We start from the raw sequence: 22,205 nt of genomic DNA on the forward strand, positions 1-22,205 counted from the left end.
CTTTCCACTCAATGGATCTCTTCATACCATAATAGTAGGTCACACAAACTTCAGTGTGTTAAGTTTTTGGTTTCTATAATTGTTATGTAATTGGAATAATTGTTGATGGTTGATTTCAGTGAATATGGGATAATAGTGAATCTGGGATAATTTTGTCCTGCTGTTTTACTTCTCTTAAATTTTGATGGATGATAGTTGATGGTGTTTTGTTAAATTATCTGAAATAATTTTATTGATGATTGATGATTTTTTTTTAATTTGAAATTATATATTTAATTTTTAATAATTTTATTTAATATTTAATTAAATCGGTTGAACCCCGGTTGAACCCCGGTCGAACCATTAAACCAATGAACCAGTCACTCTATCGGTTCTTTGACCGGTTCAGTTCTCGCAACCTTGTCCGTAACTTAATTTGCTTTGCTTTTAAGTTTTAACCCTATCCTACCTAACGAATTGAATTGAATAGTCGCATAAGTTAGTATTGTCGTCCCTAGGGGTGTGCATGGGCCAAGTAAAACCGGATTTGATATGACTCAGACCCGCCCCGAAATATATACTGCCCGAAACTGACCCTAGACCCGATAAAATCTATACACTTTCGGGCCACGATTATAACGGGTAAAAACCGGGTGAAAACCGGGCCGTTAACACTACATTACCTTGATAGCTTCTTATAAGTTAGCATGTGAAAATATCCAAATTTCCAAGACTCCAACCATTATTTGACATGGTAAAATTCACTTAGAAAAACAAGAACCAACTCTTCTCTAAAATTAAAGCATAACCATAATCAATACTAATATTGTCTAATAACACCAAATATTTAAATCAATATAAATAACAATATTATACATTAGTCTAAAATCTTATGCATTTTAAACATAAAACATTAAATTATAGTCTTATAATAACTAATAACACAAAATATTAAGGTTTACAATACTTAAATTCCACAAAAGAATAGCCATCATCCATCACTAATAACACAAAATATTAATTGTGTATGATGACCGGATCACCGGACCGACTTCGGGTGACCCGAGCCATGACCCGGACCTGACCCAAAATAATGACCGGGTTTATTTTTGAGACCCTTATCCGACTCTAGACCTGGTAAAATCACACCAAAATAATTCCTAAAGTATTCGGGACCGAATCGGATCTTCTGGCCAGACCGGACCATACACACCCCTAGTCGTCCCTAATCATCCCGCTGAGCCGCATGTAAGTTGTAAGGAATCAACGGCTGTGGATCCGAAGTGACACATGTCTCCAAAATGTGTAATCAATATATTATGAACAAAAGGGTTTCACACTTTCCCATCTCTTTAATGATTCCAAAAGCCAAAGAGGAACAAGCTTGGTCCTACCAAGAAGATACTCTTATTAAGTTATTAGTTATTATACTACACTAGTAGTAGAAATTAGGAAGAAGTTGAATTTTGAATAAAATAAAACACTGATAATTTTAAAAAATAACACTTAATTAAATTGGTCTAAAAAAATTAGATTGGATACTTGGATTTTCATTATATTTTTATTTTTTAGAAGTATATAAAAATTATTCTTGTTGAACAAATTAATTACTCTATCTCTTTTGATTAAAATTTTAACATGCGTGTTAAAAAAAATAAACTTTTAATAAATTTTATTATTAACAATTAAATCTTGAAAAATACTCTAAGATAAATTAAATAATTCTCTTTTAAAATGCTATAGAAATTAATTTGTTTAATAATAATTTTAAAAATTTTTTAAAGAATAAAAATTTTTTAAAACTAAAATATTCGATCTAAATTTTTTTATATTAATCTAATAAATAAAAATTTATTAATTTCAATATTTTTGACACGATAATATCTTAATTATAAAATTTAAAATGGTGCATGAATTTAATTAAAAAATTTTAAATTACAAATTTAATAAAATAATAGAAATTAATAGAATAATTTAATTTTAATTATTTTGATATAAAAAATTTTAATAGATAAGTGGAAGAGAAGTTCAACTTGTAAAAAACAAAAACGCTTAATAAAATTGGTAAATTAGTCCTCATCAAATTTATGATAAATATTAAATAATCTATCAATTTATTACCTCAACTTATATAAGATGTCCAAAATTGTGATAAAGAAGTTAATTTTCTTGCAAAGAAAATTTTGGTGAATAAGGAGGATGGCAATTATGGGTAACCATTAATAAAGTGGGATATTGTCCAAACTCTAAAAAAAGTTAGGAGGTTTGGGAATGGGTGATGCAGTCATTCGGAATACAGCTCTCTTGTTTAAGTGGTAGTAGAGATTTTCAAAAACAAAAAATTGTTCATTATGAAAGAAAATTATGTACTCCTATAATGATTTGAATCTAAACATTGTTCTTTCTTGTCAGCCCGTACCAAAAATATGAGACTCATGAAATGATATATGTCAATTACAAATAAAAGAGTAACATGTGAGAGACAATATGATCAGAGGATTATCTTTGGAAGTAGGAGATGGTAGAAGAATTTACTTTTGGGAAGATAATTGGTTATCATGTGGTATGCTGAAATTAGTTTTTCTAAAGCTTTTTTCGATTTCAAATCAACGCGAATCGGTAATAGGATATTGTGGGTTTTAGAATAGATTGGAGTAGATATGACATTTTCAATGGAGAATACAATTATTTCTATAGGGTCTTTCAGTCAATCATATTAATATATGGAAGAGAGGACTGATTAGTTTTGCAGGCTAAACTATTATTAGAGGATATTTCAAGTTACAGTCTTACTAGTTCTATTTGGAAGGGCTTGGTTCCACCATGAATTGAGTTGTTCACTTAGTTTGTGTTAGTAGGCAGAGTCAATATTAAGGAGAGATTATATAAATTTAGTGTCATTGATCAAAATGATAGTATTTATATTTTATGTAAACAGGATATTGAGAATAGTTACCATTTATTTATTGGTTGTGAGTTTACTTGACAAGTGTAGTGTGCTTAGTTGTGTGCTTATAATAAACCATGGTATATTTTAGGTTCAATTAAGTAATATTTTAATATTTTGAGAGTTGGACATGTATAGCGGTAAAAAAAGAAAAAACGTAACAAGTGGTTGATTTTTTTTTTCTATTATTTAGAACACTTAGCTGAAAAGGAATAACAAAATCTTTAAAAATCAAGAAACACGTGTTACAAAAATAGTTAATAGGTCCATTAAAAATTATAAAAATAGAGTAACATTTGGTCTTTTGAATTGTTGATAACATTATCCGAGATGATTAGAAATTAGTTTATTTTATATATAAATATATAAATAATGTGGATGCTAATTTCTCATTTCCACGGGATTTGTTGGCATTCTAGTTGGAGCAAAGCTTACATTGATTCGATTTATTTATTTTAGGGTAAATCACACTATTAAACAAAGTGGAAGAAAAATTATATGATTCAACCAAAACTAAAAACGTAACATGGATCAACTAGAAGCGTATTTATATGTAATTCGAATCAAACTAATTCGAATTATCAACGGTAATTTGAAGTTGATCAATTCGAAGTATGCAGCCAAAATTTATACGTAATTCGAACCTACCTTATTCGAATTATGCATGCAGGTTGATTCAGGGTAGTTCGAATTACACTAATTCGAATTATAAGGGATGCAATTCGAATTACACTAAAAAAAATTAAATTATCTAGTATATTGGATCAGTTCAATGTTAATCAGATTTTTTATTTCTATTATAAAATATAAAAAAATTAATTCTAAAAAAATCATGTTATTTTTTAAGATTTAATTTTTTTTATTATATTTTCATAAAATTTGTACAAAATTCATCCATCACATTGACTAAAGTTATTTATTTATGTAAAGTTTGTTTATGAACCCAACAAACTTATTTACATTTTAATACGATTTAAATTGTATTAGTATATTTTTATAAATTTTAATCAATTTAATTTTATTTAAATAATTAAATTTTTAAATTATAAAATTTATATTAGTTTATAATTTAAATTTTAAATAGATATAATTTAAATTAATAATTTATAAAATTATATATATTCATATTATTGTACTCGTATGATTAATTATATTTATTCAATTTTAAAAAAATAACGGTTACATTTTTTACTTCAGTTAAATTACATAATTTCTCCTCCACTTTAATTTAATAGCGTAATTTACCCTTTATTTTACACAACTCAAACTTCAAATATTAGCAAATAAGCACACCTCCACAAGATAGTGCGAAGAACTTTTGTGGACCAATAAGCACCCGCCACGTGGCCACCCGGATTCTTCCTCACCACTATTTGGTTCACTACTCCCCTCACTCATCACTCGTCACTCAACACTCAACTCAACTTCCTTTCCCCCAAAACTCTCTCTCCTTTCCCTACCTTCCTTCAAATTTCTAGCAACCCAAAACACCAAAGACAACGCGCTCCGTAACTAACTTACTAGCTGAAAACGCACACAAAAACAGTTACAACAGAAAACATGCTGAGGGAAGGAACAAACATCAATATTGGCGGGAGTTGCAGCTCCACCAACAACTGGTCACGTGCCTGCGACACGTGCCGCTCTGCACCCTCCGTGGTGTACTGCCGCGCGGACTCTGCCTATCTCTGCTCCGCATGTGACGACAGAGTCCACGCGGCAAATAGGGTGGCGTCGAGGCACGAGCGCGTGTGGGTCTGCGAGGCTTGCGAGCGTGCCCCGGCAGCCTTCCTCTGCAGAGCCGACGCCGCCTCCCTCTGCTCCTCCTGCGACTCCGACATCCACTCCGCCAACCCCCTTGCCGGCCGCCACCACCGCGTCCCCATTCTCCCCATCTCAGGCTGCTCCTCGCTCATCCGAGAAGAAGAACAAAAAGAAGGAGAACCAGAAAGAGAAAATGATCACGTGTTTGAAATTGAAGGTACAATTAATAATCAGAATTATAACCATGGATGTGAAATGGAGGATGAGGAGTGTGAGGGTGATGATGAGGCTGAAGCTGCTTCGTGGTTGTTGCCTCATCCTGTGAGGATGGGTGGTAACGATGAGAGTGATGGGTTCTTGTTTTGTGGTGGCGACGGTGACGGCGATGGTGATGAGTACTTGGAGTTTGTGGATTGTGATGATGATAATAATAATAATAACCGGTTTAGTTGTCTTGATCATGATCAAGATCAAGATATGCTGCATAACTATGGCGGCGATCATAATCAGGGAAACAACCATGACAGCGTGGTTCCGGTTCAGATGCAACAGTGTTTCGAGTTTGACTCCTCTAAAGTTGGTGCTGGATTCAGTTACAATGGTTCTCTTAGTCAAAGTGTAAGTATATTTATCATTTCTTTTCTTTTGCTTTTGCTTTAAGAAAAGTTTTCAATTTGCATTAGGTAATTAACATTAAATATCTATTCAACCGTTAGATAATACCAAAATTAGTATAAGTTAAAATACAAAATATATATTAAAAATAAATATAACTGATTTTGAATTACGTAAATTTTTCTAACTTTTTTAGTTAAAATTCGTTACTTTACCTTTTCAAAGAATGAGTGTCTAAAAGGTGTAATGTCTAATTTTTCACTTAAAACTATTTAGTTCAAATATAGTTCTATTCTTATTTTTGTAGTAGTCTTAGCAATTTTTACTTGATTGATTAAAGAAACTTTTAACTTCAAAGTTTAAACAAATATATACGATATACATGTATGATTAAATTGAATTCAGGTTTATTATCTAACAAGCTTTCATTCTTTTTCACTCTTACACGAGGATTGAGATTATTTTCAAAGTTGTAGAAATATATGATGTTGTGTCATAAAATGAATTCTATTTTTTATTCAATTATTGCAACGTTGTAGAAATATATTTGAAGTTCTATGATTAGGTACTTTATCTTATGTAGCATATATTCACTAAAGGGATGAAGCTTACTAGCTAGAATGTGCAATTTAGTATTTTTCCTCTTTCAGACATGGAAATTAAATGATGATATATAATTATATATGTTCATGTCCTTGATGGTTGTACTTTGATTTTGCCTTTGTAGAGATAAAATACTTTATTTCTGTTTCTGGAAACACAAAAGGGCAACTTAACTATTTTTGTCCCATCACATTGCATAATTCATTTTACTTGGTTTACCCCCTCTATCTTATTAAAAAAAAAAATTAAAAAGTAAGAATAAATTCTTTCACCAAGTTTTGTTTTGTACGAAATTCCTCAGCCTCACTATATATTGGAGTATGGGAATTGGGAAAGTTAACTAGGAATCCAAAATAAGGGTTATCCAAATATTGTAAAATCTAGATGTGGCTACCATAAAAGAATGCTACCCAAAAAAGGATAAGTTTTTATCTATTTCATTTGGACATAAATTTTTTCGTTTAAAAAAAATCCAATTTTTAAATTTGTATACTAACTGAATCATGTTCTTAAAATTATAAAAAATATTGTATGCATACAAAAATAAAAAATCAGCTACCATATATTTATGTATAAAGACAATATTTATAAATTTTCAATGTGTATTTTAACATGTGTTTTATAGAAGTGAGTGATTTAGCAGTTAATTTCATTGAATTGTGATCTCATAAACCTATTATAAAATTTCAGGTTTCATTGTCATCCATGGAAGTTGGAGTTGTACCAGAATCAACATTGAGTGATGTGTCAATCTCACATTCAAAGGCACAAATAGGAACAAGTGAGCAATTTCCTCCAATGCCTATGCCTTCACCACTTCTAACTCCAATGGACAGAGTAGCCAGAGTTCTAAGATACAAAGAGAAAAAGAAAACAAGAAAGTTTGAGAAGAAAATAAGATATGAATCAAGAAAGGCCTATGCAGAAACCAGGCCACGTATTAAGGGTCGTTTTGCAAAGAGAACAGATGTAGAAGCTGAAGTTGATCAAATGTTATCATCAACCCTAATGTCAGAAGCTGGATATGGCATTGTTCCTTCCTTCTGAAGAAATGTGCTATGTTGGATATTGTTTTTGAGATAGTAGACGCGAAAATTCGTTTGATCGTGGAGACAGGGACAGACAGATACAAAATTTAGTATTTTCTGTATTTTTTAAAAATATAAATAGAAAATATTTATGTTTATCTTTTTGTCTCTGTATATCTATCTCAAAAAAATATCTTAAAAAAAGAAGAATAGAAGGCACAACTGATCTATTTCTATGTAGTCCAAATAAGTTTGGACAAGTTATATTTTTCAGTTGTATACTCATGTTTATAAATATGATATCTTTATATTAATTTTGTCAACACTTTCCTCTAAAAAAATTTTCATGTTCTTTTGCTCTGTACATAAAAAATAGAAAATGCTACTTGTACAACAAAATTCAGCCTTTGATTAGCTTTTAATATTATTTAATTAATTTTTAACTAAAATATATTCTTATTTTTTAGGATACACATTTATAATTAAAATTAATTTAAATTTTAAAAATTAAATTTTTTCTAATTTCCTACACACTTTATAATTAGTTATTATTTCCTTCTTTTACGTTTCTTTTCTCTCTATAATACGGTTTTTTTCTTTAATATTTCAATTTATATCTGCAAAAAAAATTTCAAAATCAGTGCATTTAAAAAAAAATTAATCCCTTACTTATTGTACATTTGATAAAATGCAGGATCTGTTTTACGAATGGTCGAATATAATTATATACACAAACTAAAATATTTTTAATTGTAGTTTTTTTTTCAATTGTAACACATCTAAAATTATTAAGTTATACAAAAAGTTTTTTAAAACACATCTAAAATCATAAATCTAAAATTTAAATTTAAACATTAAAAAACAATTGCAACACATCTAAAATTATGAAGTTATACCGAAAATATTTTTAAAACACATCTAAAATCATAAATCTAAAATCTAAATTTAAACATTAAAAAATAATTGTAACATCTGAAATTATGAAGTTATACAGAAAATATTTTTAAAACACTTCCAAAATACAGAAATTGCACGTGCAAAAATAATTTAACATTGCAATATATATGAAAATCTCTTCAGGCCATTTTACCAAAATATCTTTTAATAAATTATTCTTTTATTGATTAAATTGTATTTTTAAAATAATTAATAATTAAATTATTTTTTTCTAAACCCTTCAATAATTTTTTAATTATTAAATTATAATTTTACTAAAAATTTTTTAACAATTATTTTTATATTTACTATTAATTTTTTGATATCAATATAGATTATTTTAACATTAAATAAAAAATCTTACCACTGTTAATATGTGTAACAATTAATATATATTGATATTGAAATTAATCTTACTAAAAATTTTTATTTAATGTTAAAATAATATATATAGATATCAAAAAATTAATAGTAAAATATAAAAAAATTGTTAACGAAAATTTTGGTAAAATTATAATTTAATTATTAATTATTTTAAAAATATTTTGGTAAAAATACAATTTAATCAATAAAAGAATAATTTATTAAAGGATATTTTGGTAAGCAAAATTTAATGATAAAAAATAAAATTTTTGTTAATGGGTATTTTTTAAAAAATAATTTTTTTTCTTAAAAAATAGATAAAGTTAACATTAGTTAATACAAAAAATTTAAAATAGATTAAAGAGAAGGTTTTTTAAAAGTTAAAAGGGAGGGAAATGTACATTTATAAAATAGAAGAGAGAGAAGTATCATTTTAGCATCTCGCATGGAAAGAGAGTGGAATTTTCTCTAAAAAATAATAGGACTTCATCCAATTTTCCCCTGTTATTTTTGTATTTTTCAATTTTCATTGTATTTTTGGAAATAAAATATTTTATATTTGGTCATCTTTTATTATTAATCCACTTTATGGTTGAATTGAGTTTCTTTGATCAATTTTAGTTCACACTTTGAGTTCCACTTGAAGTTGAAGGACAATTTCTTTTTTTTTTTTTTCTTTTGGCTTGAATTATAGAGAACATAAACATTTATCTTCTAGTGTAGAAGCACAATAGTAGTTTTGTCTAAAATAGGACAACAGAGGCTTTAGTAGGAAAATGTGATTCAACAGATTAGGTTATTATATTTTTTTCTAATTAAGTGTTTAGAGTTTATTAATACTCGTCTTAGGTATGGAAGAATTCTAAAATTGTGAATTAGATATCTTACCCATCAAGTGCCTATAATTAAAGAATTAGTCACTAAAAAAAATTATAACAATGGGTTTTATTTTGTATGCTTAATTCATCATTCTCAATTGTGATTTGTGAATAGATATAGAAAGTAATATTACATCCAATCATCCATTACAACATTAACATATTATTATTTTGATTGGCTTCTTTATCTACTTGCATCATTCTCCCTTGCTTGGTGTGGTATATTACCTAGTAATTTAGATTATTCTATATTGGCAATAACTAGAATCAACCTCATTAGGTTAAAAAACAAATTTATTCGCTCACTATTTTGTTAATTTTTTTTTCTTTACTAATTTTACCTCTTTTTTTTTCTCTCTCTCAACATCATAATCCACAACCACCCGCCACCACTGTACCAATTGTCGTTGTCGACTAGTCACCTGTTGCCGATCATACTAGATACTAAACTCTAAATTCTAAATCTAAAATTTTAAATTATAAATCTTGAATATTATGCGAATAGCTTTACCATGCTGAAAACTTTCGACTCTCATTCTATATATATTCTGTTGCTTTTCAAATGCAGAACGAGAGGCACCTCATTGAGCATCTGGAGACTCTTCTTACAAGCGAAGAATTATCTTTTGGACTGTCATATTTTATTTTAGGCTATGTATATATGTTTATAGAATCTCCGCTATGTAGTTTGATATCTTTGTTTTGAAACTCTAATCTCTATATTATGTTTTTTTTATCCTTCTTTTGATTTTACCTATCCGTTTTACGATTATCTATACGAGTGTGACACGATTTTCTGTTTTTGCTTTTACTTAGCTTCTTCTTTAAGGCTCCTAGATATGATTTCTTTCAACTATATTTATGTACGTATTTTACTTTTAGAGGTCGTAATACCTCGCCACCTCTGCTTTGCGACTTAAGTGTAAGGCTTTGTGTGGTAGGGTGTTACATTATGGTATCAGAGCAGTTCGTTCCTATAGAGCCTGAGGGACGGACTGACTATGCTTCTGGGCATACTCTGGATATGTGTATATGCTAATTAGAATATCTAATTGATATATGAGGCATATTTGTTTATGAGCACGCATTTGGGACTTTGAAGTATTAGACTTGAGATATTGAGACTGATCACCTTAATATCACTTGTTTGGTGTGAAAAGGAACCAAATGATGACTCGTGGACGCGGACGCGGTTGAGGCAGAGGCCGGAATATTAATGCAGAACCCGAAACAACTATGAATAATCCCATGAACTTTTTGAAAGCTCTGGAGAATATGGCGGCTGCTATGCAAGCAACGGTTGAGACCCTTGGTCAAGAAGTTAATAACGGCAACGGAGGCAATGGCGGAAATGGACCGATGACCTTAGCAACTTTTCTGAAAATAAACCCACCAACTTTTAGAGGAACCACAAATTCGACAGAGGTTGATAATTAGTTTCAGGCTATGGAGAGAGCCTTGCAAGTACGATAGGTGCCTGAGGATCAGTATGTTGAATTTACCACATATCAGCTAATGGGCGAAGTACAGTATTGGTGGTAGGGACTCAACGTCTCCTACAGCAAGGCAACACCGCAATACATTGGGATGCTTTCCGATCTGAATTCTATAAAAAATATTTTCCTAACTCCGTCAGGACATCTAAGGAACTTGAACTGCTGCAATTGAAACAGGTCAGATGTTGGTCGCTGAATACATGAATAAATTTGAGAAATTGTGTCGATTCTCCAGAATTTGCCAGGGTGCTCTGGGATATTTTGAGGAATGGAAGGATATCAAATACGAAAGAAGACTTCGGAGTGATATTTTGAGTTCAGTGGGTCCCATGGAGATCAGAATTTTCTCTGAATTGGTAAACAAGAGTAGAGTCGCAGAGGAATGTTCAAGAAAGGCTGTTGTGGCAAAGAATGATCGCCGAAAAGAGGATACGCACAAAAATTCAAGAAAAGAGGATATGCACAATCTGAATTTCGCACCAAAGGGCTAAGAATTCAAGAAAAGAGGATACGCACAACAATTCCCCCAAGGTTACAATAACTCTGGAAAGAATGATGACCACCAAGAAAATAGTAGAGAAAAACAGACGATGGCTGTTTCAGATGATTTGAGTTGTCAGAAATGTGGGAGCTATCACTCGAACAGGCCATGCCGTTATGGTTCGGACTTATGTTACAATTGCGAAAAATCAGGACATTTGGTCAGAGATTGTCCACACAGGAGAAACCGGGATGTAGCCAGATCCACTCCTCATATCTGAGGTAATAAAGGAATTAGTAACCAAATTTTAACCGCTTTGAATAATACCGAAGAATAGCATTCATTAGTAACACATAATTGAGTTGTGAAAAATTATGATTTTCCAGATGAAATATTAGTTAGCATAAATAAATAGGTAAGTTCTTAATAAAGAGCGATCAGAGTGACACAGGGGAAGCACAAAGATTGGGAGGACATTAGGACTACTAAGGTGAGAAGGAGAAGTTGTGGGAGATAAGTCGTTGTCAAGATTGGCAAAGGTTGAGAAACTATCCATTAGGTTGGAAAGAGAACTACTCTCGCAAACTACTAAGGTGGACTTGCCGATTACTGACCGTAAGTTTACATGGTTTTGAGGACGTTATTGCAGCCGTATTGACAGAGCCCTGGTTAGCCTGGAATGGCTTAAGGCATTTCCAAAAACTCGCTTAAGAGGTGGTCCACGAGGTTTGTCAGATCAATGCCCTATTATAGTGGAAGTTAAGAGGATAAGAGATGGATCGAGACCGTTCCTTAGCCTTGATTCGTGGTTTACACATGAAGGGTTTCTAAGGATGGTTAAGGAGGAATGGAGAGGGTTGGGAGATATACAATTTACCAAAAAATTGAAGGCATTGACGGGTCCCTTGGGAAGATGGCATAGAGACAACTTTGGTGACATGGACAAGAGAATCACGAAGTTTGAAGAAGAGATCAAGAAAATTGATGACATGGTTGGTAATGGGACGTATGATGGAACAATGGAAGTAAGAAGGAGGGCCTTAGTTACTTGCTGCGAGAAGTGGTATGTGAAGAAAGAAATACACTAGAAGCAGATGTCGAGGTCTAGGCATGTGAGGCACATGGATAAAAACACAAGGTATTTCCATAACTTAGCTTCAGGGAGAAGGAGGAATAATAGAATTGATGCACTGGTCATTAATGGAAGATTGATAAGGAATCAAGCTAGGATTAAGATTGCCAAAAGAGAGTTCTACAAGGAGTTATATCATCAAGAGAAGTCTCCGATGGTGGGTTTAGAGATGGGCTGGTGGAAAGGATTGACGAAGAGGATGCTATGGCTCTAGAGATGCTACCAACACCTGAGGAGGTTAGAGAGGCAGTATAAGATTGTGAATCGTCCAAGGTTCCAGGAAGTGATGGTTACAACATGAATTTCATAAAGAAGTGTTGGGGCGAAATTGGCTCTGAATTCACAACAGCGATACTGGGTTTCTTCCAATCTTCAAGGTTGCCAACAGATGCTAATATAACTCGGGTAGCACTGGCCCCTAAGTTTACTGGTGCTAAGGAAATCAAAGATTCGCGCCCGATTAGCATAGTGGAGTGTGTGTATAAGGTTATCTTGAAGATGCTAGTTAGGAGGATGAGATCAGTTATGCCAGGATTAGTAGGTGAGACGCAGAGTGCATTTGTCAAGGGTCGGAAGATTCATGATGGGGTGCTTATCGCATGAAAAATGGTTCAGTGTATTAAAATGAGGAAGATGGAAGCAGCAATAATAAAGTTAGACTTCTAGAAAGCATATGACAGAGTAAAGTGGAAGTTCGTAGACCGTGTGTTGCAGAAGATGGGATTTGGATAGAGATGAAGGGAATGGGTTATGGAGTGTGTGAGTTCGTGCTCTATGTCAGTATTGATAAACGACCCACCTTCTAAGCCATTCAAGATGGAAAGGGGCTTGCGACAAGGTGATCATTTGTCTCCGTTCTTATTCGTACTCGTTGTTGATGTCTTACATAGAATGCTTGAAGAAGCAGTCAGGAACAGTTGCTTATCACTATTGTTAGTTGGAAGAGATCATATTGAGTTGTCGCATCTACAGTTTGCTGATGATACTATTTTGTTCTGCCCTCCTGAAGATGAGACCATCAAGAATTATAAGAGGTTGCTTCGGTGCTTTGAGTTGATGTCAGGTTTAAGTATTAATTTTGAGAAGTCCAGTTTAATTCCTATTAACTGTGACGAGTAGTAGGTACAATGTATGTGTAGTGTGCTAGGCTGCAAGCAAGACTCCCTTCCAGTTAAATATCTGGGCATCTCATTAGGAGCGAACCCAAGGTTAGTTAAGACGTGGAAGCCAATAATAGACAAAGTGGAGGAGAAGCTTAGTCTCTGCAAAGACAAGACGCTCAATAAAGCCGGTAAGTTGGTGCTTATCAAATCTGTGTTGAATAGCATTCCGGTTTATTATTTGAGCCTATATAAGATGCCAAAAATTGTTGTAGAGAAACTGATTTCCTTACAAAGAAGTTTTTTATGGAGTAAGGAGGATGGGAAGTCTGGTATGGTCTTGGTGAAGTGGAAAGTGGTGCAGGCTAAAAGGTTAGGCGGGTTGCGAGTGAGAGATGCTATGATACGCAATACACCCCTTCTGTTTAAGTGGTGGTGGCGGTTCTCTAAGGAGGAGTGTCCGTTGTGGAAGAAGGTGGTATGCTCCTGTAATAACTTGAATCCAAATGAGTTTCTATCCTCTCAGAAATTGCCTAATCGGGGGGACCGTGGAAGGATATTTGTCAATTACAGTTCAAAAATCAAGAAGTTAGACAGAAGATGATTATTGGATTGGCTATGTAGGTGGGTGATGGGAGACGTACTTGATTTTGGGAGGATGTTTGGATTATTGGAGGGTCTTTGAAAGATCAATTTCCAAGGCTTTTCTCTATTTTAAACTAAAGAGGATCAGTGATAGGGGATTGTGGGTTTTGGGATGGGTTAGTTTGGATATGGAACTTCCAATGGAGGCGAGAATTGTTCTAATAGGAGTTGGATTTAGTGAACCGGCTTCACAATACTTTGAGAGTAGTCAAACCTGCACTTGGGAGAGAGGATAGAGTAGTGTAAAAATTTGATAAACAATGTATTTTTTCTACTAACTCATTTGTGTAGGTGTTGCAGGTGGAAATGGCTCTGGAGGATATATCAAGTTACAGCTTTACCAGGTCGATTTGGAAAGGGGCTAGTCCCTCCTAGAGTAGTGTTATTTGTTTGGTTTGAATTAGCTGGCAGGGTCAATACGAAGGAGAAACTGCGTCGATTCGGGTTATTAACCAAGAAGATACTCTATGTGTCTTATGTAACAGAGATGATGAAAATGATTATCACTTGTTTCTTGACTGTAATTTTTCTTGACAGGTTTGGTGTGCTTGGATATCTTATGTTGGTTTACAATGGACTTGCCCGGGTACAGTCAAGGAGCACTTCCAGAGTTGGACTGAGATATCAATTAGAAAGGAGGAGTGCAAGAGATGGATGGTGTGTTTTTGTGCCATTATGTGAAACATTTGGTTGGAACAAAACCGAAAATTTTTTCAGAATAAAAAAAAGGAGCAGATGAGATTATAAACTTATCCTTCCAAAGCTACTCTGAGTGGTTAAGTGCTGACCCTTTTGGTTGTTGATGGCAATGCTGGAGATGACAGAGGGGTATTTATGGTTAGATCGGTTGGTTTAGTTCATTTTCATATTTGTTTTTTTGAAGCTTTCCTTGCTCCACTTTTTGTGTTGAGCCCCTTCTTTAAAAAAAAAGTGAACGATATTTTTTAGGACAAAATTTTTTGTTAGGGGGTAGGATGTAAACCTCAGGTAATTAGTAAATAATTAACCAATAAATTAATTACTATTTAAAGAAATTGGGAGCTTAAATTTTATAGTTTGAAGAAGTAGAAATAATTAAAATATGAATTTTAACACTAATTTTAAAGATTTTAGCCTAAAAATGGGCCAAAAGGCCGAACCGATTGAACCGAACCCGAATCGGGCCCAAGGCCCAACCTATTAAACACAGAGAACGTGCTCTCCTTCTTTCATTTTAGCACTAGGAGTTATGTTGAGGAAGAGAGAATCAGGAGAGAAAACCTAACGTCTCCGAAAATTCAATCATCCGAAACTTTCACTACGGAGCTTTGATTGATGAGCCGTCAGCGGCCACGCATTCGTTTCGGAATTCTCTACAAAACTCACATATCAATTTGGTAACAATCTAACAATTTCTTACTGAGTCACTCTTCCCTAATTTCAAAATTTAAGGTTTTGAATTTGATAGATTATGTGATTTTAATGTTCTAGGCTTGAGTTAGCTTGAGGAAACTATTGGATTTTGTTCATTTGATGCATGAATAAGGTAAGAAACTGTTGAACCTTTGTGAATTATTGAAATAGTAAACCCTATGATGACTATAGTGATATTGTGTGAATTAGATTGTGTTCTTGTTGATTTGGAGTTCAATTGAGAGGTTTGGAACGAAATCCGGGTGATTAAGGTTGAGGAATTGATATTTGAAAGTTTGGAGTTTGTGAATGGAGAGGTTTCTGAGGTGTTCTGAGTTTAGGGAGGAATTGGGGTTTTGGTTTCTTGTAGTTAATGTTTAATGTCACGTGAAAACTTAGACTAGAAGACCTTAAGATAGGAATTAACTGAATGAATTATTGATGGATTGTGTATATGGTATATGATGTGTATATAAAGGATGAATAAATTTATATGTGCTGGATTATGACATTGATGAGTATGAAATAATGATGATTGTTGATATATTGAGGGTTGATAAAGGGTTTGTAAAATTGAATTGAACGGATTAGTTGAGAAATATGTGGTTTGATTTTGAAATAATTTGATACTAAAAATTATTTGAATCACCGAGAGGTGTTTAGTTTGGTGGTTGGGACCCTTGAGGGGTGGCAAAAGTCCAAGTTTTAGAGGAAATGCTGCCGAAATTTTTAGAAAAATAGGAGGTTTCGTTTGAAATGGTTATTTAAAAAGATTTGGATTTTTAAAGATTTTATAATTTGATTTTGAATTATTAAGAAAAGGATTACGTTTTGAGTTTGCTTTATTTAGAAAAGAATAAATTGTGTTTTGAGTATGAATTGTTAATGAACGAAATAGAATGTGTGATAATAAAGTTTGAAGTAATGAATTGTGGTTGAGAAAGTGCGAAAATGATGGTTTGTAAATGAATGAGATATGTGACCCCGGAGTAAGAGGGAGTGGTGTTGTCCACCTGCTCCAGGAAGAGATGAGGAAGAAAAATGATGAAAACTGAGTTTAAATATGATAAATGAGTCATGGTTGAGGTTGATTGATGGCAAATATGTCTGTATTTTCTCTCTGGTTGTAAGGATGACAGGGCACCTATTCCCTCTAATGGTGACAGGACACATAATCCCTCTGATGGTAACATAGCACATAATTTCTCTAATGGTGACAGGGCACGTATTAATTTCCTCTAATGGTATTAATGCGCAACAGAGAGACAGTGTCCGAGTTAGCTACCGGACATGTTGGATTTGACTATATAACCGACAAATGAGCTCATCAGCCATAGGACAGGCATATATCATGTGCATTTGTATGTTTTGCGTGAGTGTGTATCGTTTTGGTTTGCTTAATTATTTAACTCTAGATCTGCTTATTTGTTACTTGTTCTACTTGTTGTAATTGCACCTCTATGTGTGATTTCCTTACTTGAATTGCATGTGTATGTTTTCTGAGAGACCCCTCTTAGCGGAGGTGTGAGGGGGTTGTTCTACCGGTAATTCGAAGGATTGGAGGAGACAGAAAGTGAAGTGTTAAGTTAAAGTTAGATTTAGAACTATTGAATACCTTATATAACTTACTTAATTTCTGGTTTAATTGGATCTTTAAGCTGAAATCTGAGTGTTGGAGTTTTAGGAATGACTCTCTGGCTTTCCTGGGACCTTTTATATTAACTATACGGACACCTTTTTTATCCTTCTTTTGATTTTACCTATCCGTTTTATAATTATTCATGCGAGTGTAACATGATTTTCTATTTTTGTTTTTGCTTAGTTTATTCTTCAAGGCTCCTAGATATGATTTCTTTCAACTATATTTATGTACGTATTTTACTTTTAGAGGTCGTAATATATCGCCATCTCTACTTTACGACTTAAACGTAAGGCTTTATGTGGTAGGGTGTTCCATTATGTTAATTAGGTCAAAGCTTTTCATATTTCACTGAAGTGAATAAATGGGCATGCCCTTATTGATGACGAGGAATATAATATGTCACGCATAAAATGAGTAAGCAAACTACAAGGAATTATTATTTAGGCATCTTCATTATTAGTACTACTGGATGGTGGAATACATGATTGATGAGTTTGACAAAAAAGAATCAATTGAACCGCCACAACCTGATGATAAGAAAGTTATATGAACTAAATGGTATATGCCATGGATATGGTTGAAAATGCCAAAGGAAAAAAAAAAAGATTTCTATGAACTACTTTTGTCTTTGTGGAAGTGAATATTTCACAAAAAAGAGTACACTTTCTAGTGGAAGGTAGATGAAGCTGTAGAGAGAAGTCAAACATGATCATGCTTTGTACATACATATATGATGATATGATACATGTAATGTTAGAGTTGACCCCGTTTTAATTTTTGAGATTGATGAGTTATATTAATTTAGTCTTGAGATTTCATCAATTGCTTTAATTTAGTCTCTAAATTTAAAAAAATGTACCACTTTACATATTTTTCGTCACTAAAACTCAATACCATGAGTGATGTCGCTTAGTCTTTATCTCGTCAATCTAAAAGATTAAATTAGAGCAATTAGTAATGTGATGTATAATTGTATACGATGGAGATGCCAGAAAATTCATTATTAGCACTTTTAATTTGTCACTTTAGATTTATGGTAGGCATGGCATGGGAATATTAGAATGATCTATATCTGAAGTGCAATTCGTTACAAGTTTATTGGCAGTGACCATTTTTCTCCCACTCGGCACAAGATTCATATTTCATGGTTGCAAATTAGGTACCAAGCACAGCTAATTAAGGAGTTGGAACTTGGAATATTCTTAATTATTTTTCTTTGTATATACATATTGTACACTTATTTACTACAAATTATTACTCCGTCGAATTTAAATAGTTACTATATTTGACAATAAATATCTTAGTCTTAGAGAAAAAAAAAAAACATTCGATTTTAAGTTGTTAGGAACAGAAGAAGTGAATAATAAAATATTCTAAAAGGATATTAAATTTCATAAGAGTAGTGAATTTTATAATACATGAGGCCTTTTAATAGTATAATAATGCTCCAGAGTCTTTTTAAGAGTTCGTATCGTTTAATAGAACATAAAAAATTAATCGAACGTTTTATAGTAGAATAATAAAATTGATTATGAATTCAATTTTTTGATATTATCAGTGTAAAGCAATATTAAATGTACATCTAATTATATAATTTTAATTCAATAAAAATAAATATTTTTTATATTAATTACGTAAATAATTATCTAAAAAAATAAATGTAATTATTAAATAATATATATTTTTACACTATTTATTGTATCAAAATTAAATTCGTTTATTGTAATAAAATTGTATTGGGTTTAAGGTACTTTATCAGGCCAAACGTATTTTTGAGAGACATAATTAGGCCACAAAATATTCAACCTTAGTATCCTGTCAAATTCAATAAGGATATGATATAAATTTCTCTCGAATCTATATAAGTACATTATAAATATAAAGATCGGATGTAAATTCCTTCCAAATCTATCCGGATATACTATAGATATACTATAAGTACAAATTAAAGTAAAATATCTATTGGGATAATAATAGAAAGACAAAAAAAAAAAAAAACAGTCAAAACGTGTCTTATTTAGTATTAACTAATTGTTGTAATAATTAATTAATACTAAATAAAATAAGTTCTGACAATTTTTTGTATGATATTTTTTTTTTGGAAATGTTTGGTAACAAAAAAATATTAGCAAAAAACAGCAATAATTTTTCTTATTTAGCATTCATTAATTGTCGCAACAATTAATGAATGTTAAATAAAGCAAGTTCTGTCTGTTTTTTTTGTGTCCCTAACATTACCCGATTAGAAGTCTCTATCCTCTCAAAAAACAACTCTCGTTTAACCCAAGTAGTTACATGCTAATTGAAACCATGAATATTATTAGAATTTGAAACTAAAATAGTAGAGATATGCACTGCAACCTTGTGTTGTCAAAGATATTCGAAAAGTGTAAAGTGTGGGTCATATAGTGGTCCTAAAAGGTAAAAAGCGATGCACTTTTTAACTTTATGGAAGGCATGAGATACAACTAAGTAGAACAAATCATTCATGAGGTTATTGCTTTATACCCATTGTGTGAATGTGATAGAGAGAATGGTATTTTAAAATCTGGAAAAGTGTGGAAGAAAAACACTCTAGCTTGCACTTTTCGCTTTGAATTTCAGGTTTGTAGTGGTTACGAATATTGTGATGATCTATATCTGTAACGTTATTTGCTAACATTTTAATGCTTTGAGTAACCATTATCCCTCCCCCACAAAGACCAAGATTCTTATCTCTTGGCTCTAAAGTTTGCTTATTAAACACCAATATTAACTTCAATTTTCTACTAAAATTGAATCATCAGATTTGATGCAATAATGCAAACTCTTTTGATGCCATGTGTTTTTTTTTTCCTTTACCCATCATTCACTCATCTCATATATGTCATCTAACCAACTTGGATTGGTCGCGATTGATTAGCTCACTCGTCTGCTTAAATAAGTGTCGAATGTTCGAATTCTGCCTTGTGCATGCAACAACTCATTGATCAGCAATAGACCTTTAAATGGAGATTAGATCCGCAACGAATTACTCCTTGACTTGTCGAGTTAGGAGATACCGTAGACAATAAAAATAAAATCTTATATATGTCATTTTAGGTCCTAACATACATAACTTTGGTTATTACATATGAATATTGTTTTTGTAGTGAAATTTGAATTACATCTTTCTTTAGTACGTTGTAGAATATACAACAATAACAACAACAACAAATAAAATCTTATCTCATAAAGTAGAATCAATTACTGAATCAAATGATACCATTAAATTAAATTTTATTATGCATATATCATGTCTACGATAAGACTGAACTATCTATATCTAGATTTTCTTTAATCACTGTATATATAACTTTTTAGGTTTTTTATTTTTAATTCATGTCTATTTTTATCTCTCTACTTTTTTAACTAAATGTTCTATCGATTTTTTTCTTAAATAACTAAATTATCTAAAAAGCCAATGAGTTATAACTCAAATGACATAGTCTCCCATACTCAACTAAGAGGTCGCAGATTTGAGTCTCCCTATCTTTAGTTTAAAAAAAAAAAAAAAAACTAAATTATCTAAAAAATTTCACTATCTTTTTAACAATAGACCATACTCTAACTTTCTGGCTTATGTCTATATAAATATCTCCTCAAGTCAGATATCGGTTGCAAAAAAAATCCTGGCATAGAACATGCTCTAGCAAATGTACTGTGCTTAATATATGTAGTGAATATGGATTTTAGGAGAATGTCCTATAAATATTTGCACTATTTTGTGATTCAACATTAGCAGAATTAAATAGCTTTCCTTTGAGGTTGAAAATACAAGAGAATATAAAATAACTTAAAGTTTGTTTGTTCGGAAAGAACAAAAAAGGTACAGGGTGGGGTCCTCAAAAGCGCTTGCAATAAGAACAAATAAGAAAGAAAAGTGGTTCACTTGCATGCACTTTTCACTTTAAATTTCTGGTTCTGATAATGGTCTAGGAACATTAGAATAATCATAATCTGCAATGCCATTGGTTACATGTGTTGCTGTGGAACATTCATATTTCATGGCTGCAAATCAATAAGTGTACGGATATCCACAAAAGGGTTTTTGAATATGTTCTTTCTTCATGTCTTTATATTGCTAAATTGCATAGATACTTCCATAGTTGAGTAACTCATATGATCACTATTTTAGAATTGTCATATACAAATAACTTTTGAGAGACCAAAAAAGAAAAAAAAAAAAGTACCTACTAATTAATAATTATGATCTAATATGTTGTTATATGATAAAACTAACTTGAGTTTGAATTGGTGAGACAATTATTTTTCTGTTTAAATAAGTATTAAAAATTTGTATATACAGAATTTATTGACTAACGGTATTTCTTAAATAGAATTTAAATTTGTGGAGATTAATCTTTAATAACATGTCGTGTTTGAAATTTTTTTATAATATAAACTTATATTATAATCTAATTACAATTATCTATGAATTATTAATAATTTAATTCTATCGGTTGATGTTAATGTTTAATAGATACATTAGATTAAAAGAAAAGATAAAAATACAAATATAGTTTTTTCTTTGTGTGTTTTATACAGTTTGTTATTAATTAACAAAATTTTAAAGAAAAAAACTCTATCATGATAGAATGTTTAAAAGAAAAAAAAATGGAGAAAAATCGTGCTTAAAATCTAACTCTATTCAAATCAAAGATAATTGAGGAAGTATAGAGGGTTAATATTTGTACAATGTGTACAATGGGAGTTTAGAGATGTTCGATTCAGTAGGATATCAGATGTTTATTATTCCTGGTACTTGGATGGTTATTCTGTATAGTATGAGTGTATTGTATTTGAAAAATTAGTAGTATTTTATCCTGAATGTTCATTTTTTAACTTATATTGAGCCAAATAAATAGTCCATTATACACATTATATAAATACTCCATTGCCTCCCTAACGGGATTCAAGATAATTACGATGAAAATCATAGTATTTAAAATTTTGTTTAACGTTCCACCCAAGTTAATTTTAACATGTCAGACAGAAAAAAAAAAAACTATAAAAAACCAAAAAAGAAGTTATATTTTGTCTAAAATTTAAACACAATTTCTAATTCAGAGATAATATTCTCCATATTAATATTGTGTTTGAGTATTGAGTAAAAAACTGTGGTGAGTCAGAGTGGTCCAAAAAAGTGGGTGCACTTTGAACTTTTATGAAAGGTGAGATACTAG

The 22,205-nt window shown here is 31.6% G+C and overlaps 2 protein-coding genes across 2 annotated transcripts; both read left to right on the top strand.

Annotated features, from left to right (window-relative positions):
- The first annotated feature begins 4,329 nt into the window (after positions 1 to 4,329).
- LOC107621799 (zinc finger protein CONSTANS-LIKE 1-like) lies at positions 4,330 to 7,259 on the top strand. Its single transcript, XM_016323795.2, has 2 exons — positions 4,330 to 5,308; positions 6,599 to 7,259. The coding sequence occupies exons 1-2, from the start codon at positions 4,487 to 4,489 to the stop codon at positions 6,953 to 6,955; spliced, it is 1,179 nt and encodes a 392-aa protein (XP_016179281.1). The 5' UTR covers positions 4,330 to 4,486; the 3' UTR covers positions 6,956 to 7,259.
- A 3,972-nt stretch (positions 7,260 to 11,231) lies between these two features.
- LOC148582016 (uncharacterized) lies at positions 11,232 to 12,825 on the top strand. Its single transcript, XM_088495029.1, has 3 exons — positions 11,232 to 11,371; positions 11,740 to 12,153; positions 12,600 to 12,825. The coding sequence occupies exons 1-3, from the start codon at positions 11,232 to 11,234 to the stop codon at positions 12,823 to 12,825; spliced, it is 780 nt and encodes a 259-aa protein (XP_088351155.1).
- Positions 12,826 to 22,205: the final 9,380 nt, after the last annotated feature.

Source organism: Arachis ipaensis, chromosome B10, assembly GCF_059453495.1.
Source record: "Arachis ipaensis isolate K30076 ecotype BB chromosome B10, ASM5945349v1, whole genome shotgun sequence".
Classification (NCBI taxonomy): Eukaryota; Viridiplantae; Streptophyta; class Magnoliopsida; order Fabales; family Fabaceae; genus Arachis; species Arachis ipaensis.

Bases quoted from the DNA above. Each gene is read 5' to 3' on its own strand.
- LOC107621799 (XM_016323795.2), top strand. From the start codon at position 4,487: ATGCTGAGGGAAGGAACAAACATCAATATTGGCGGGAGTTGCAGCTCC. The intron at 5,309-6,598 runs GTAAGTATATTT...ATAAAATTTCAG, and splicing joins ATGGTTCTCTTAGTCAAAGT to GTTTCATTGTCATCCATGGA.
- LOC148582016 (XM_088495029.1), top strand. From the start codon at position 11,232: ATGTGGGAGCTATCACTCGAACAGGCCATGCCGTTATGGTTCGGACTT. The intron at 11,372-11,739 runs GTAATAAAGGAA...ACGTTATTGCAG, and splicing joins ATCCACTCCTCATATCTGAG to CCGTATTGACAGAGCCCTGG. The intron at 12,154-12,599 runs GTATGTGAAGAA...CCAATCTTCAAG, and splicing joins GTTACTTGCTGCGAGAAGTG to GTTGCCAACAGATGCTAATA.